This window comes from Schistocerca piceifrons, chromosome 8 (assembly GCF_021461385.2).
Source record: "Schistocerca piceifrons isolate TAMUIC-IGC-003096 chromosome 8, iqSchPice1.1, whole genome shotgun sequence".
Lineage (NCBI taxonomy): Eukaryota > Metazoa > Arthropoda > Insecta > Orthoptera > Acrididae > Schistocerca > Schistocerca piceifrons.
Window position 1 is genome coordinate 457,011,984 of NC_060145.1, and position 15,413 is coordinate 457,027,396.

General features: G+C 37.2%; 1 protein-coding gene across 1 annotated transcript in view; it reads right to left on the minus strand.

Annotated features, from left to right (window-relative positions):
- Positions 1-15,413, minus strand: part of LOC124712449 (ubiquitin carboxyl-terminal hydrolase 2-like) — a 253,015-nt gene that overhangs the window by 13,069 nt on the left and 224,533 nt on the right. Inside the window, 1 exon segment of the mRNA XM_047242744.1 lies at positions 5,933-6,161. Coding sequence (XP_047098700.1) covers positions 5,933-6,161 — 229 coding nt within the window.

The window sequence follows — 15,413 nt, forward strand, 5'->3', positions numbered from 1 at the left end:
CGAACTTAGTGGATAATAAAATTAAGTTCAAATACAAATTGAAATCACATCTACTTGACAATTCCACAGAAGAATTTCTGAATGTGTAGTAGTAGTAGTAGTAGTAGTAGTAGTGTGTGTGTGTGTGTGTGTGTGTGTGTGTGTGAGTGTGTGTGTGTGAGAGAGAGAGAGAGAGAGAGAGAGAGAGAGAGAGAGAGAGAGAGAGAGTTGGGGGAGGGGGGATAGAGACATTAAACATTAATGTAAATCACTGTCCGCATATAAAAAAATTACAGCTCTTAAAAAACCTTGTAAATAGCATGTTGCCATATTTTCCACTGAGAAATGTACTGAAATTTAAAACTAATCCATTCTGTATCACAGTGAGAGGTCAAAATTATGATCCATGGAACATGCAAGTGACTAACAGCCCCATTCCTGAAAAGTACATTTAAATAATTTTATAATGCTGTCAAGAAGAAATTCACCTCAACTGAATGCATAAACTGAAATTGAGAACAACTTGTGCCTCAAGACTGCATCTCGTTGTTGACAGATGCTGTTGCGCATCCTCTAAATGGCATTCTCGTAACTTAATATAATGGCAATGTCTTTCACAGTAGATATGTTGTATATTCTTCTATGTGATGAGTGCATGGCATACTGACCACTGCTTCACACTGCACTCAAAGGTGATGAGTACATGGCATACTGACCACTGCTTCACACTGCACTCAAAGGAAAGTGTTGCATTATATGTGCCCCCATTTTCTCTACATTTTGTGGTACTATTCTGGTAACAAAAAATCCTATAGAACACTGACATAATATTCATTTAATATGCAAAGAAAATTTTATTGATACTAACACACTCTGGACTGCTCAAACTGATTTTGGGCATGTCAGAGCGTGCAATACAAATGATGTAAATATAATACAATGACAAACTAAAACAATGGTAGGAGATAAATTCAAGGAAATTTTCAGTGTGATTGAAGAGCTAATCCTGTAGAGTAAGACTGGTGGGTACGTTTGAGATGTACGAGGAAGTAAGACTAATTTTAAGGAGGCATGGAAAGTAGAAGAAGGAACAGAGCAGTTGCTTCATTGACTCTTGCAGCAGGCGTGTATAATAGGAGTCGGACTAGCAAGAAACCCACATTGCTTCTCATTTGTCCATACAGTAGCCATTCAAAATGGATGATGCAATTGAATCCACTATAAAAATGTACGTGCATGCGTGTGTGTGTGTGTGTGTGTGTGTGTGTGTGTGTGTGAGAGAGAGAGAGAGAGAGAGAGAGAGAGAGAGAGAGAGAGAGAGTGAGAGAGAGAGAGAGAGTGCACACGTGTATGTTCCACATCTCCTAAAAAACCACTGAACCAGTTTCAATCAAACTTGGTACACATATCCCTTTCTGTCAGGCAACAATTGCTATTGGTATAAGAACCACATACCTATTATAGTTTAGGATATATAATGTCATAAATAATGAAATACATGACAAACTTACGCATCATGCACATTCATGCATGTTGTTTAAATTTATTACTTCTTTGTTAGTAACTCTATTTGCAACACATTTTGCACACAGTATCCACATGTGCTGCTGAATGTACCAACACACAGTTCAAGAGATGTGATGTCAAACACTGAGATGTGTGAAAAAATGCTGCATCATGCATACAGTTTTAATACACATATTCTTTCTTACTAAGTCACTCCTACAATCAAGTCAACTTAAGGAAGTCTGTGAGGTCTGATAGTGCTTTTGACAGCTTTCAACTGTGAAGTACAGATGGCTGTAGGAGAAAACAATAGCCATCTATAGATATGTGAAGAACTGTTGCTGTAAAAACATTGACAAAATTGTATTGTAGACATGCAAAGAAGCTGTGTCGCTCATACAGAAACTATCCACGATCATCACACACCAAGTCTACTGCAAGGGTACATACTGCGTAATAATGAACGAAAGGAAGATGTTCGTCTTGGTCAGAGATCAAACTGGCAAAATGAATATCAGGACAATGCTCAGTCTGTCAGCTAGTATCCTATCAAATATGAAATCTGTTAATGGCAAATGACAAACACATTGAAAGCTCAAAAAACAAATCTAAAGCTATATGAGAAGTTATAAAAAAATCAAACAAGTGAAACCAAACAATATATAAATGTTTGATTCTTGCCCAACCAAACTACAGAGACCATCAACAAATATTTTGCAAATATAAGTGAACAGTTGGTGAGTGGACTGGAAGAACACAACAAAATATCACCCCCATCATCGAATAGCATGAGAAATGTGTCTAAATCATTGTTACTTTCACCCACATATACTGAAGAAATTTTATCAGTTATAAAAACCTTGAAAACAGGGTACACATGTGGAATTGATGGAATACCAGATGCAATAATTAAAAAATGCTGTCTTGCCTTAGCTGAACCCTTGACACACTCGTGCAACAGCTCACTGGCATGAGGAACCTGCCCTTCTTGCTTAAAAACAGCAAAACTGAAACCACTGCTCAAAAAAGGAAATCCAGGAGGTGTTACAAATTATAGATTAATAGCCCTATTGCCTGTATTTTGAAAAATTTTAGAAAAAATTTTTTATAAGAGATTGTCTGATTTCCGGAATAAACATAAAATTCGCTCCCCCTCACAGCATGATTTCAGGAAAGGCTATTCAACTGAGAGACCAATATTTGAATTTCTTAATGAAATCTATGCTAAACTGGATGCGAGTGGGTTTGTGACGGGCATTGTCTTGATTTATCCAAAGTTTTCAATGCCATTGACCATAATGCCCTACTGCAGAAGCTTGACCAATTAGGAATTAGAGGTATATCCAATGAGTGGCTCCGGACATACCTATGTGGTCACAAACAGTTTGTTGAAGTGCAATATACTGACCACAACAAAATCAGCTACTACTATTCAGGATGTGAAAATGTGAAATATGGTGTTCCTCAACTATCAGTGTATTAGGACCCATTCTTTTTCTCCTCTATGTCAATGATCTTACGTACAACAAGTATTGCCAAACTACTCTCCAATTTGCAGATGATACAAGCTTCCTTACTAGTGGGAAAACAGAAGAAAAAGTGAAAGACTCTGCCATCCAAACAATGAACAGTGTAGAACTGTGGTTCAACTATAACAAGCTAATTATAAACAAAGAAAAGACAGTAGCACTGAACTTCTATAATCTAAAAGAAAGGCACCACCCAAACATACAAATAGAACTAAGGGACAGAGTTCTTGAAAGTGTTGACAGCACAAAATTTCTGGGACTCTGGCTCCAGAACAACACAAAATGGAGGTACACATTGAATATTTGCAAAGAAAACTAAGCAAAACCTACTACATGATAAGGATCTTAAAAACTTGTTGCAGCAAAGCCAGCCTGTTAAATGTATACTACTCCTATGTGCATTCTGTAATTAAATATAGCACAATCTTCTGGGGCAATACAACAACAAATATTAAACTTCCCAAGATGCAAAAGAGAATATTAAGAATTATTGAATGGGTAAATAATAGAAAATCATGAAGACTCATATTCAAAAACTTGTCAGTTCTTCCTCGTAATTGGATTTTTATCTACAAAATGTCAGTTTTCATAAAACAATATATTGATAGACACCCAGATATCTTATTAAAAAATGAATATATACATGCATACAAGACAAGAAAAAAAATCTGATTTTCATATGAAACAGGTGAGAACATCATTGTGCCAAAAAGGCACTCTACATATTGGGATAAAAATTTACAATAATCTGCCAAACCATACTTAGTCAGTAAGTAAGCACAGTAGTTTTAAGGCTGAACTAAAGGCATATTTGATTGGTCATTGCTTTTACAGTCTGACAGAGTACCTAGAAACCAAACAACAAAAATAAAGATGCAATGCAAATATTCTACTTTGTATGTTGTCTCTAATGTTTGTTGTATATATGGTTCTTTGCTAAATTACTTAAATATCTAGTCGTCCAGAATCCAATACAAATTGTATTTTATCTTGTAAAGACTTAACCATGTCGAATATCCTTGTATATATTCTATACATGTAGGATTAGAATGATTAAATAAATAATATAAATGGATCCATGTACTACATGGTAATAAAAAAAATTAAATATTAAATACTCCCATCAAATCTTCAGAATAAATTTCTTCACACATCTACCTGTACTGAACAGATCACCACTGAAATGAAATTACTGGCCGGGAGACACCATCTGGTGTTATTCAGTTGCCTAGTGCAAGTCTTTTTATATGACACCACTTCAGTGACTTGCACATCAATGATGACGAAATGACTATGAGGACAATGAAACACACAGTCTGTGAGTAGATAAAATCTCTGACCCTGTCACAAATTGAACCTGGGCCCCCACCCCAGGAATCAGCCACACTGACCACTTAGCTACAGAGGTGCCTACATCATAAAACAGAAGTCTGTTCCCCTTGCTGGAAGACATTTCCAGTGCTCCTTTACTTCTGTCATCTTTACAGTTCTGCTTGACAATGTGACCAGAACAGACCACATCTCATCAATCCACACTACTTCATCAATATTTGTGCTATGGATCTGTCTTAAAAAAATCGGCATCACCATGGACTTACATTCTCCCACTCCATCAACAGCTTATGGCCACAAAAATGCCCACAGTGAAATTGTAGATCGTGCAATGCTACGGGCAGATCAGTCTGTGTTGGTAATCTGATTATCCATACAGCTTCCCCCCTCCCCCAGAGTTTCAAGTTTCTATGTTTTTCCAGGATCTTTTTATTTCTCAAACATATCCTTGATGATCTTCACAAAAGTCTTTTTGTTTATGTACAGAGCTGCAGCAGTTCTATCGGTTAACACCATTAACAGAGAGCAGTAGGCCACCATTTTGTCTTTCACTCTCAGAATAGGCACATAATGCACCAAACCATTTCTCTTGACTGACCTTGTACGCCTCTCCCCAGACGAGAGAATGACGAGGAACATTTCCACTTGTAGCTTTTGATGAACTCCTTTCTGGCATAGTTCAGTACCACAAAATAAATAACAGTAACAGCAAACGAAGTAATAACTCCTCCAACAGCAAAAACAATGAACAAAACCACAGGGTGCAATGAACGCCCAGGACAGCAGCTGCCTGAAACTCAAGTGCAGCATGGGGCTGGAAATGTGATGGTGGAGTGAAGGTCTGGCATCTTTGTGGCTTTGCTCTGGCTACAGGTATCGTGGGTTCAGTGGAATGTGGTTTGTGCCTCCCACATGGGTTGGAGTATGTATGCAGAATGATTTAAAGTGGAATAGCCACATAAACTGATCGCAGGTATGGCAGAGACAGACAGAGTCATGAGAAGGATGAGATGTAGTTCACCCACAAAGCAGATGGCTTACAAAACTGTCATTTGACCAATACTTGAATACTGCTCGCCAAGTCTGGGACCTGTACCATATAGCATTGAGTGGGGAAAAAGATCCAAAGAAAAGTAGTTCATTTAGTAAGAGTGAAAACAACACAGAGATGCACGCTCGAGTCCAGTGGCAGATGCTACAAGAGGCATATTATGCATCACTGTGTGGTTTATTGTTACAATTCCAAGAGCATGTGTTCCTACCCAGTCAACGAGCATTTTGCTTCCTCCAATGCACAGGTCGCAAAAAGACCATGAAGGTAAAATCAGGAAGAATTGAACTCACACGGAGGCTTACTGACAATTGTTTATTGTGTGGACCATTAGTAAAAACAAGAATGAGGGAAGTGACAGTTGTACACAAAGTACCCTCTGCCACACCCAAAAACTAGTTTACAGGGTATGGCATTAGTGTGGGGTTTCCCATCTCTTACCATCTTCCACAACAAAAATTTCGCTAACTCGTGGACTACAATATTTCTATTTTTCATTCTTGATCAAAAGTGAAATAAATTATGTAAGACTCACCTCGAGTCATTGTACTCGTGCCATTCTCCCGTATAAGGATGCTTGCAGTATGCAGTGTAGTGTCCCGAGTAAGTTGTCCCAGAGTGGTTTGCAACTCCATACAAGTTGTATGTGCAACCCTGACCCCTGTTAGCAGCATACGCACTCAGGTCTAGGCCAGTTAGTGGAAAGTCAACAGTCACATTCAATTTACCACGGAACCTTTCAGTAGGTGAAAACCGTTTCAAATCTGAAATTCTTCATTAAGGATAACACAGTACAACAGTGCTAATCTTACCATTTATCATAAATAATAATAATCACAGATGCTTACATGCAAATCCACTAATTAGAACTAATCATTTGCACATTCACATATTGAAATACTTACAATCTAAATGTACCATAATATTCCATTATTTAAGTTTACTTAAAAAGAGAATCAAGGATGGATTTCTTTTCAAGTGTACAGCTGGATCAGCATTCCCATTTCTGCACACAATATCTTGAATAATGGAAATTTCAGGAGATGGGACCTGGATAAACTGACTAAACAAGAATTTGTACAGAGTTTCAGGGAGAGCATAAGGGAACAATTGACAAGAATGGGGGAAAGAAATACAGTAGAAGAAGAATGGGTAGCTTTGAGGGATGAGGTAGTGAAGGCAGCGGAGGATCAAGTACGTAAAAAGACGAGGGCTAGTAGAAATCCTAGGGTGACAGAAGAAATATTGAATTTAATTGACGAAAGGAGAAAATATAAAAATGCAGTAAATGAAGCAGGCAAAAAGGAATACAAACGTCTAAAAATGAAATCGACAGGAAGTGCAAAAGGGCTAAGCGGGGATGGCTAGAGGACACATGTAAGGATGTAGAGGCTTATCTCACTAGGGGTAAGATAGATACTGCCTACAGGAAAATTAAAAAGACCTTTGGAGAAAAGAGAACCACTTGTATGAATATCAAAAGCTCAGATGGAAACCCAGTTCTAAGCAAAGAAGGGAAAGCAGAAAGCTGGAAGGAGTATATAGAAGATCTATACAAGGGCGACATACTTGAGGGCAATGTTATAGAAATGGAAAAGGATGTAGATGAAGATGAAATAGGAGATATGATACTGCGTGAAGAGTTTGACAGAGCACTGAAAGACCCAAATTGAAACAAGGCCCTGGGAGTAGATAACATTCCAATAGAACTACTGACGGCCTTGGGACAGCCAGTCCTGACAAAACTCTACTATCTGGTGAGCAAAATGTATGAGACAGGCGAAATACCCTCAGACTTCAAGAAGAATATAATAATTCCAAACCCAAAGAAAGCAGGCGTTGACAGATGTGAAAATTACTGAACTATCAGTTTAATAAGCCACGGCTGCAAAATACTAACACGAATTGTTTACAGACGAATGGAAATACTGGTAGAAGCCGACCTCGGGGAAGATCAGTTTGGATTTCATAGAAATATGGAAACACGTGAGGCAATACTGACCCTACGACTTATTTTAGAAGCTAGATAAGAAAAGTCACACCTACGTTTCTAGCATTTGTAGACTTAGAGAAAGCTTTTGACAATGTCGACTAGAATACTCTCTTTCAAATTCTTAAGGTGGCAGGGGTAAAACACAGGGAGCGAAAGACTATTTACAATTTGTACAGAAACCAGATGGCAATTATAAGAGTAAAGGGGCATGAAAGGGAAACAGTGGTTGGGAAAGGAGTGAGACATGGTTGTAGCCTCTCCCCGATGTTATTCAATCTGTATATTGAGCAAGCAGTAAAGGAAACAAAAGAAAAATTCAGAGTAGGTATTAAAATCCATGGAGAAGAAATAAAAGCTTTAAGGTTAGCCGATGACACTGTAATTCTGTCAGAGACAGGAAAGGACTTGGAAGAGCAGTTGAACGGAATGGACAGTGCCTTGAAAGGAGGAATTGAGATGAACATCAACAAAAGCAAAATGAGGATAATGGAATGTAGTCGAATTAAGTCTGGTGATGCTGAGGGAATTAGATTAGGAAATGAGACACTTAAAGTAGTAAAGGAGTTTTGCTATTTGTGGAGCAAAATAACTGATGATTGTCGAAGTAAAGAGGATATAAAACGTAGACTGGCAGTGGCAAGGAAAGCGTTTCTGAAGAAGAGAAATTTGTTAACATCGAGTATAGATTTAAGTGTCAGGAAGTCGTTTCTGAAAGTATTTGTATGAGTGTAGCCATGTATGGAAGTGAAACATGGACGATAAATAGTTTGGACAAGAAGAGAATAGAAGCTTTCGAAATGTGGTGCTACAGAAGAATGCCGAAGATTAGACGGTTCAAAATGGTTCAAATGGCTATGAGCACTATGGGACTTAACATCTGAGAGCATCAGTCCCCTAGAACTTAGAACTACTTAAACCTAACTAACCTAAGGACATCACACACATCCATGCCCGAGGCAGGATTCGAACCTGCGACCATAGCGGTCACGCGGTTCCAGACTGAAGCGCCTAGAACTGCACGGCCACACCGGCCGACGAAGATTAGATGGGTAGATCATATAACTAATGAGGAGGTACTGAATAGCATTGGGGAGAAGAGGAGTTTGTGGCACAACTTGACTAGAAGAAGGGATCAGTTTGGTAGGACATGTTCTGAGAGATCAAGGGATCACCAATTTAGTATTGTAGGGCAGTGTGGAGGGTAAAAATCGTAGAGGGAGACCAAGTGATGAATACACTAAGCAGATTCAGAAGTATGTAGGCTGCAGTACGTACTGGGAGATGAAGAAGCTTGCACAGGATAGAGTAGCAGGGAGAGCTGCATCAAACCAGTCTCAGGACTGAAGACAACAACAACAACAACAACAACAACAACAACAACATCTTGAAGTCACACAGTTGTATGTATCATACACTGTGCAAGATGGTCTGGTTCATTTACAGACAGCCTGGATTCAAATAAGACTAGCAGCACCTGACAACGTAAACTTTTTAAGTCCAGTGGGTGTTTTCGTGTATGCATTAAAGTCATTTTTCACAGAACCTGACTAAGACTCTTTGGTGATATGTTTACTTCTAATTATCTCATAACAGCAAAACACAGGCAGATCCATAGACCTGGAACAACTTTTCGAAACAAAAACTGCTGGATAAACAGAAATTTAAAGTCGAGTAATGTGAGATGGGAGAGGGGAAAAACATGTAAGGCTATGCTGCTGTGAGGGAGCCACTTTGAAAGCTACCTCGTGGCATGCAACTTGTAATTTTTAAATGGAAAAGGAGGCCATGAGACATATCAGACAGACACAGGTGATGTGTCAAAATGACAGAGAATGGCATTAAAAAAAAGATAGCGTCTTCCATTTAGCTTTATTCATTCTCAGTTTATGTCACACTTTGTACAAAACATGACAAATGCTGGTGATAACACATAAAGGCTACAAAATCTGCTCAAAATGTAGTCTAGTGCATTGTAGGTTAGTTGTTATCTGCTTCACCCATTCCTTGTGGTACTTAACCAACAGATGAACACGTAACAATCTGAGGTTGATACTCTCTCATATAAACTGAACTTATTGATGCCAGCTTTCTCTACTAATGTTTCCAATATCATTTTTGCTTGTATTCACATGATGTTCAGTCTCTTTAATGTACTTTTCTGTTTATTAATGATTTAGTTTACAACTTTGCTCCTGCTGTTTCACAATAGCAAGCTGTGTTACAGGTGGTAAATAATGTCATAAAATAAAATTAGGAATTTGTAAACATAACACCATCAAAGTATTATTCAATTTGTGCATCATAAAGTTATTCTCAATTAAATATATCAACTTACAAGCCCAGTTCTCGCCATTTGAGGGAAGTTTTTAACATGGCTGTCTCTCATAAAATACTGAGTGATGAGGCACCTACTAATGAAAGAAAGTGGAGAGAATGGTTTCAGTGCTTCAAGAATGGTGATCTTGATGTCACAGACCACCATGGTGGTTGAAGACAGAAGGTTTTCTAAGCTACTCAAATCAATGAAAACAATCAGTGGAGATCATTATCAAAAGCAATTGATGCACCTAAGTTGAGCACTGAAAGACACACAGCCACAATACAGCGATAGATACAAAGAGGTGATTTTGTAGCATGACAATGTTTATCCCACATCGCAAATCCCATAAAAATATACTTGGAAATATTGGGCTGGAAAGTCCTGACCATTTGCCATATTTTCCAAACATTGGTCCCTCTCAATACCATGTTTTTCAATCAATGGCACATGGCCTGGCTGATTAGCACTTCCAGTCATACGAACAACTGCAGTTCTTCTGTCGCAGGATCCATACGCTGACCAAAAGATGGGAGAAGGTAGATGCCAGTGATGGCCAAAACTTTGAATTTTTGTAAGTTTTTCACAATGAAGCCTTGAACTTTGAGAAAAAATGGTAGAAGCAAAGTTGTAGATCTAACACTTTCCTTCTTTTACTTTTTTCTATCATTCTTGATGCTGTTTGGGATATTTTGTATGCTCAGAACGCAAATACATGGAAACTCTGAAAAGCAAGTTATCCTGGTACTTTTATGTTTCAGTTCAACAAAAATGGGTAAAAGAAAAATAAGTAAAATAGTTAACATGAATTACATTTTACAGTAACACATGGAACACTATTTTTTTTTAATTGCACACAATGCAATGCCTTCATTGACAAATCATTTCAATAAGAATATTATGGGACCTGGGTACAATTCAAACCAGAATTCAAGCACAAGATCAACAGTTCACTCCCAATCTTCACCACATACACAACTGCATTCACAGCCCCCCCCCCCCCCACCCCCCTCCCCTCGGATCTGACTGACTTAAATTTGGGGGACGATGAGGCCATTCTACCAGACCTATCAACCCCCAGGGAAGTTGGATATCCAGATATGCCTGGATATCCACATCCAGGCAGCTGGATATCCAGGTATACATGGACAGCTAGCTTATAACAGAGGTGTAGCGCTATCATGCTAAAAAAATAAATAAATAAATAAATAAAATAAAAAAGGTGGAAATATCCCGTCGTTAGAAAGTATTGATGGCAACATACCTTCATCTAACAACTACAGATAACAGGCTGCTGTTACTGTATCCTGACTGAAAAACTTCTCAACAATACGAGAACTCCATATTTCACACCAAATGATCACTTTCAATGTGCCAACTACCTTCAATGGATCCATCCAGTGAGGGTTCTCATCTGACCAGTAAGTGTGATTCTGTTTACTTACTTCTGTCCACACAAAAATTAGCTTCATCCATAAACAGTGTGTCATAGGGGAAATGAAGGTTTTCGTAGAATTTGCATGTCACCCATTCCACAAACTGACCCCAATGATCTGTATCACCCTCAGTGATACTCTATAATTTTTGTAATGGTGCTATTATTTGTTGCCAAAATTCTCATTTTTGATGTATGGTTGACCCCACTTTCTTGCGAGATATGGCACGTAATATACTCCGAACTTTTAGTGAATGATGAACAGTGGTTGATGTTGCTTCATTCATTGCCACTTTTGGTCATCCAGCTTTCAATTTGTCTGTGACAGAGCTAGTTTCACAGACTTTTATGACAGGTTTCACCATAACTCTGTGGGTAATGGGTGGTCTGCTTGAGTGGCATTGGTTTGAAATCCAATTTAATAGCATGTATAGGTGTTCTTTTCTCCAAATATCAAATTGAATAAACCACATTACTGTTTTTCTTGCATAGTTCTCTATCTGTTCAATACGTCACATGACCCCTTTTCCACTTGAAAATTACAAGCTCTATCCAAGACAGACATCTTGACTTTAATTTTCTGTTTACCCATCAGTCATTGCTTGAGATGGATGGTTCTGCTCCTATGGCTGAACTAGTAGTTCTGCATTTTAAGAAAGGCAAGGAAAAATTGTACATAATTACAAGCTTATATCATTGTACCCCGCATTAAATAAATTTTGAATGTGTTCAGAAGTAATAAATAAACAACTATAAACGTTTGTGACATCACAAAATTTTAGAAGACAGACTACACTAAAAACATCCTATTGAACGAATACAATTTATATACTACAAAAAGGAAACACTAAGTGCCAACAACACACAATGATCAAGGCTGTAATGAAAAATTACACTCTTGTTATAAATTAATAACAACAATCAATTTTTGAAAGTGTAATATAATTGGACAAAAATCTACCCATTACATAGTGTGTGTAACAGGACATCCTCCTCTAGCATTACTTTTCCTCAACAATAGTTGTCGATACCAGTATTATTTTTCAAATTTTGGATGGTTCAATATTATCTCAGCTGTTTTTCCGAAAACTTTCAGATTATTTTATATACAATATGTTATATTTCAAGATAAAATTTATGAAAAGGAATTATTTTATTTCTGATGTTACAATTCATAAGTACTAGCTCTGAATGTACAGTTAAAATTATTTTTTTTAGAAGCATTTGAAATTATGAATTATTTGATGCACTTAAAATTTCTATTATTAATTATGCAATCTAGTACTGTTTACTACGTTTTTTTTTCTGGATTCATTTATGAAATAATAATTAAAATTAACAGAATGAAATTAACAGAAAGTCATTTCTCAAGAAAAATTGTAAGCCCTTTGGAATAAGGTTATTACTGCAGAGTGAAGCAGTAGTGAGCATGCCTTTGATGTGATTGGACATATTTTTGTATTTTGTGTGAACAATGTAATTTCGGCTTAGTTAATGTGATAATTCAAAAGACTGTATGAAATATTAAAATGTGACAAAATATATTAACGTTTCTGAAAGTATTTGTATGGAGTATAGCTATGTACGGAAGTGAAACATGGACGATAAATAGTTTAGACAAGAAGAGAATAGAAGCTTTCAAAATGTGATGCTTCAGAAGAATGCCAAAGATTAGATGGGTAGATCACATAACCAATGAGGAGGTATTGAACAGAATCGGGCAGAAGAGAAATTTGTGGAACAACTTGACCAGAAGAAGGGATCGGTTAGTAGGGCGTGTTCTGAGGCATCATGGGATCACCAATTTAGTATTGGAGGGCAGCGTGGTGGGTAAAAATCGTAGAGGGAAACCAAGAGATGAATACACTAAGCAGATGCAGAAGGATGTAGGTTGCAGTAGGTACTAGGAGATGAAGTTTGCACAGGATAGAGAAGCATGGAGAGCTGCATTCAGTCTCTGGACTGAAGACAACAACAACAACAAAAATTCTGCAACAACAATCTTCAAATTTATTCAGATCAATTTAATCATGAGGACCCAAAATGTGAGAATTTCAGTTCCAAGAATGAGACCCTTAGACAAAAATAACTGGAGCTAACACTACACAAAAAGTGGAGTAAACTAGAAAGTGTATCGTAATCTTCGCTCCTCTCAAATTTTTCATAGAAGATATTGCCTACTGTAGACAATAGCTGGAAAAAGGAAGGAAGTGGAAGATTACAAGTGGCAGGAGAACATGTGCGAAAACTGAGGAAATTTGCAACCTCTTAGAGCCACTGGCTCCTATAGATAGCAGATTTTCTTAACTTTCATCTGTGTTCTCCTACGGCCACTCTGGTTATAGAGAGAGATTCTACAATGCGTATCTCAAAGTTCAATACTTAATCTAGTCTTATTCCTTTTGTAAATAAATGACACATTGTAAAACATCAGTGCCACAACCAGTACACTCATTGCAGGTGATATTCTCAGTAGAATAAAAAAAAATTATGAGCTACAAGAAACCATAAATGAAATAACAGAAAATGGGACGACTGGTGGTACAAAATAATGTCATAACCGATATAAAAAACTGTCTTCCTAAACTTTCATAAAAGAACTGATATGAAACACTGACTTAAAAATATTTTTACATCAGAAATTATAATTTCTACACTTATGGCACATAAACATTTGCAAGCTGCATGAAGTATGCTATGCCCTACACAACATTGACACGGCACAAGCCAGGATTGCATATACTGCATATTGTGCTAAATTGCATGCAATAATGAAATATGGTAACACAATTTGAGGAACATTTCTACCTAGATCACTCATTCCTCTCGCTCAGGAGAGAGATATGGAGCAATGCACATTCCAGAGCCAAAAGATGCATGCAGATCTCTCTTCCAAAATTTAACTGATTTATGTCATGGCACTGTCTACATATTGTAAGTGTCTAAAATCATCAAAAATAATATAAATGAATTAAGTAAAAATTTGAAAGTTCATATTCACAGTTCAAACAGAAAATGAAACCTTTATATCACAGAATTGAAATGTCAGAATAACTTGTTAACAGATACAAGGAAAACTGGGCACACATCTTTCTTTAGCACAAATCTGGAAACTTTGCAGCTTGAACACTGTTTCTATTCTGTATCTGAATTTCTTGCACATATGAGTTCAAATAAATATGGAATCATCAAATGTAGTTTCCATTTTTTTCAATGCAAAATAAATGTGGATAAATTTTTGGTGTCTATGCCATTTGTAACAATATCTATCATGCATCTTACTTGCTTGTTCATGTGAGCAGGAATAAATACAGCAACTTGGACACAAGATTCTTGTGTCCAAGTTACAGCAACTTGGAAGATTTGGACAATATGGGGAACAATTCCATGCAGAAGTAAAAACTGAAAAGTAAGTTCATTAATATTCAAGATCTATCCATTTTTAAGCACATGTGCCGCTGATAGTAAGGTTAACGGAACTTTACAATTTTAACAAAAGTTTGGCATCTTACTTCTACATGCTGCATAAATGCTGGTAGTAAGCAACTTCTTGAAATAATGGATATTAACTTGGCTTACAAATCAAATTGTTTCATCACACCAAAGCACTGGTTATACCAGTTCTGCGCTATTTGATAAAGATTGCCAGAATATATAATTTTTACAAGAGCAGATCAGTGGACAAAGATTGAAAAGGCTAATTAAAAGAGAAGCATAAAGCACTGTTTAGTATCAAAGAAGATAACAAGAAGATAAGCTAAAAATGAGACGAGGATTAACAGGAGGCTCAACAAGTACATAGATGGCTGATACTGTGAGTACAGGCAGTTAGAAGATATGGGAAGTTTTGAACAAGCAGAGTTAGTGGTTGATGAATAGACAAGGTAAACACAGTGCAAGAAAAAACAAGAAAATTTCTGGCAACACTATGGTACAAGAACACAATGTTGTTTAACCAGATAAAAGAAGGGTATTTGTGATAGTCGTGAGAGAGAATTTTCTGTCACATCAGGAGAATTGCTGTTTTAATGGAGGTTGTTACATATACTTCTAGATCACTGACAAAGGGCCTAGTAACATTGATTCCAGGTTTTCATTGTTGGTTTAGTGCCCAAGCTATACTGTGAAGCACACAATGACTGTATGCAAGGAATCAGTCAAATCTGTTTCAGTAGACAATGTAATGAAATTAATCCTAAGCTGCACTGTTTTGGTGAATTGCTCATTACTCATGTTCAGGCTGTGGTGTGGTTGAAACAGTTTATGTTTTA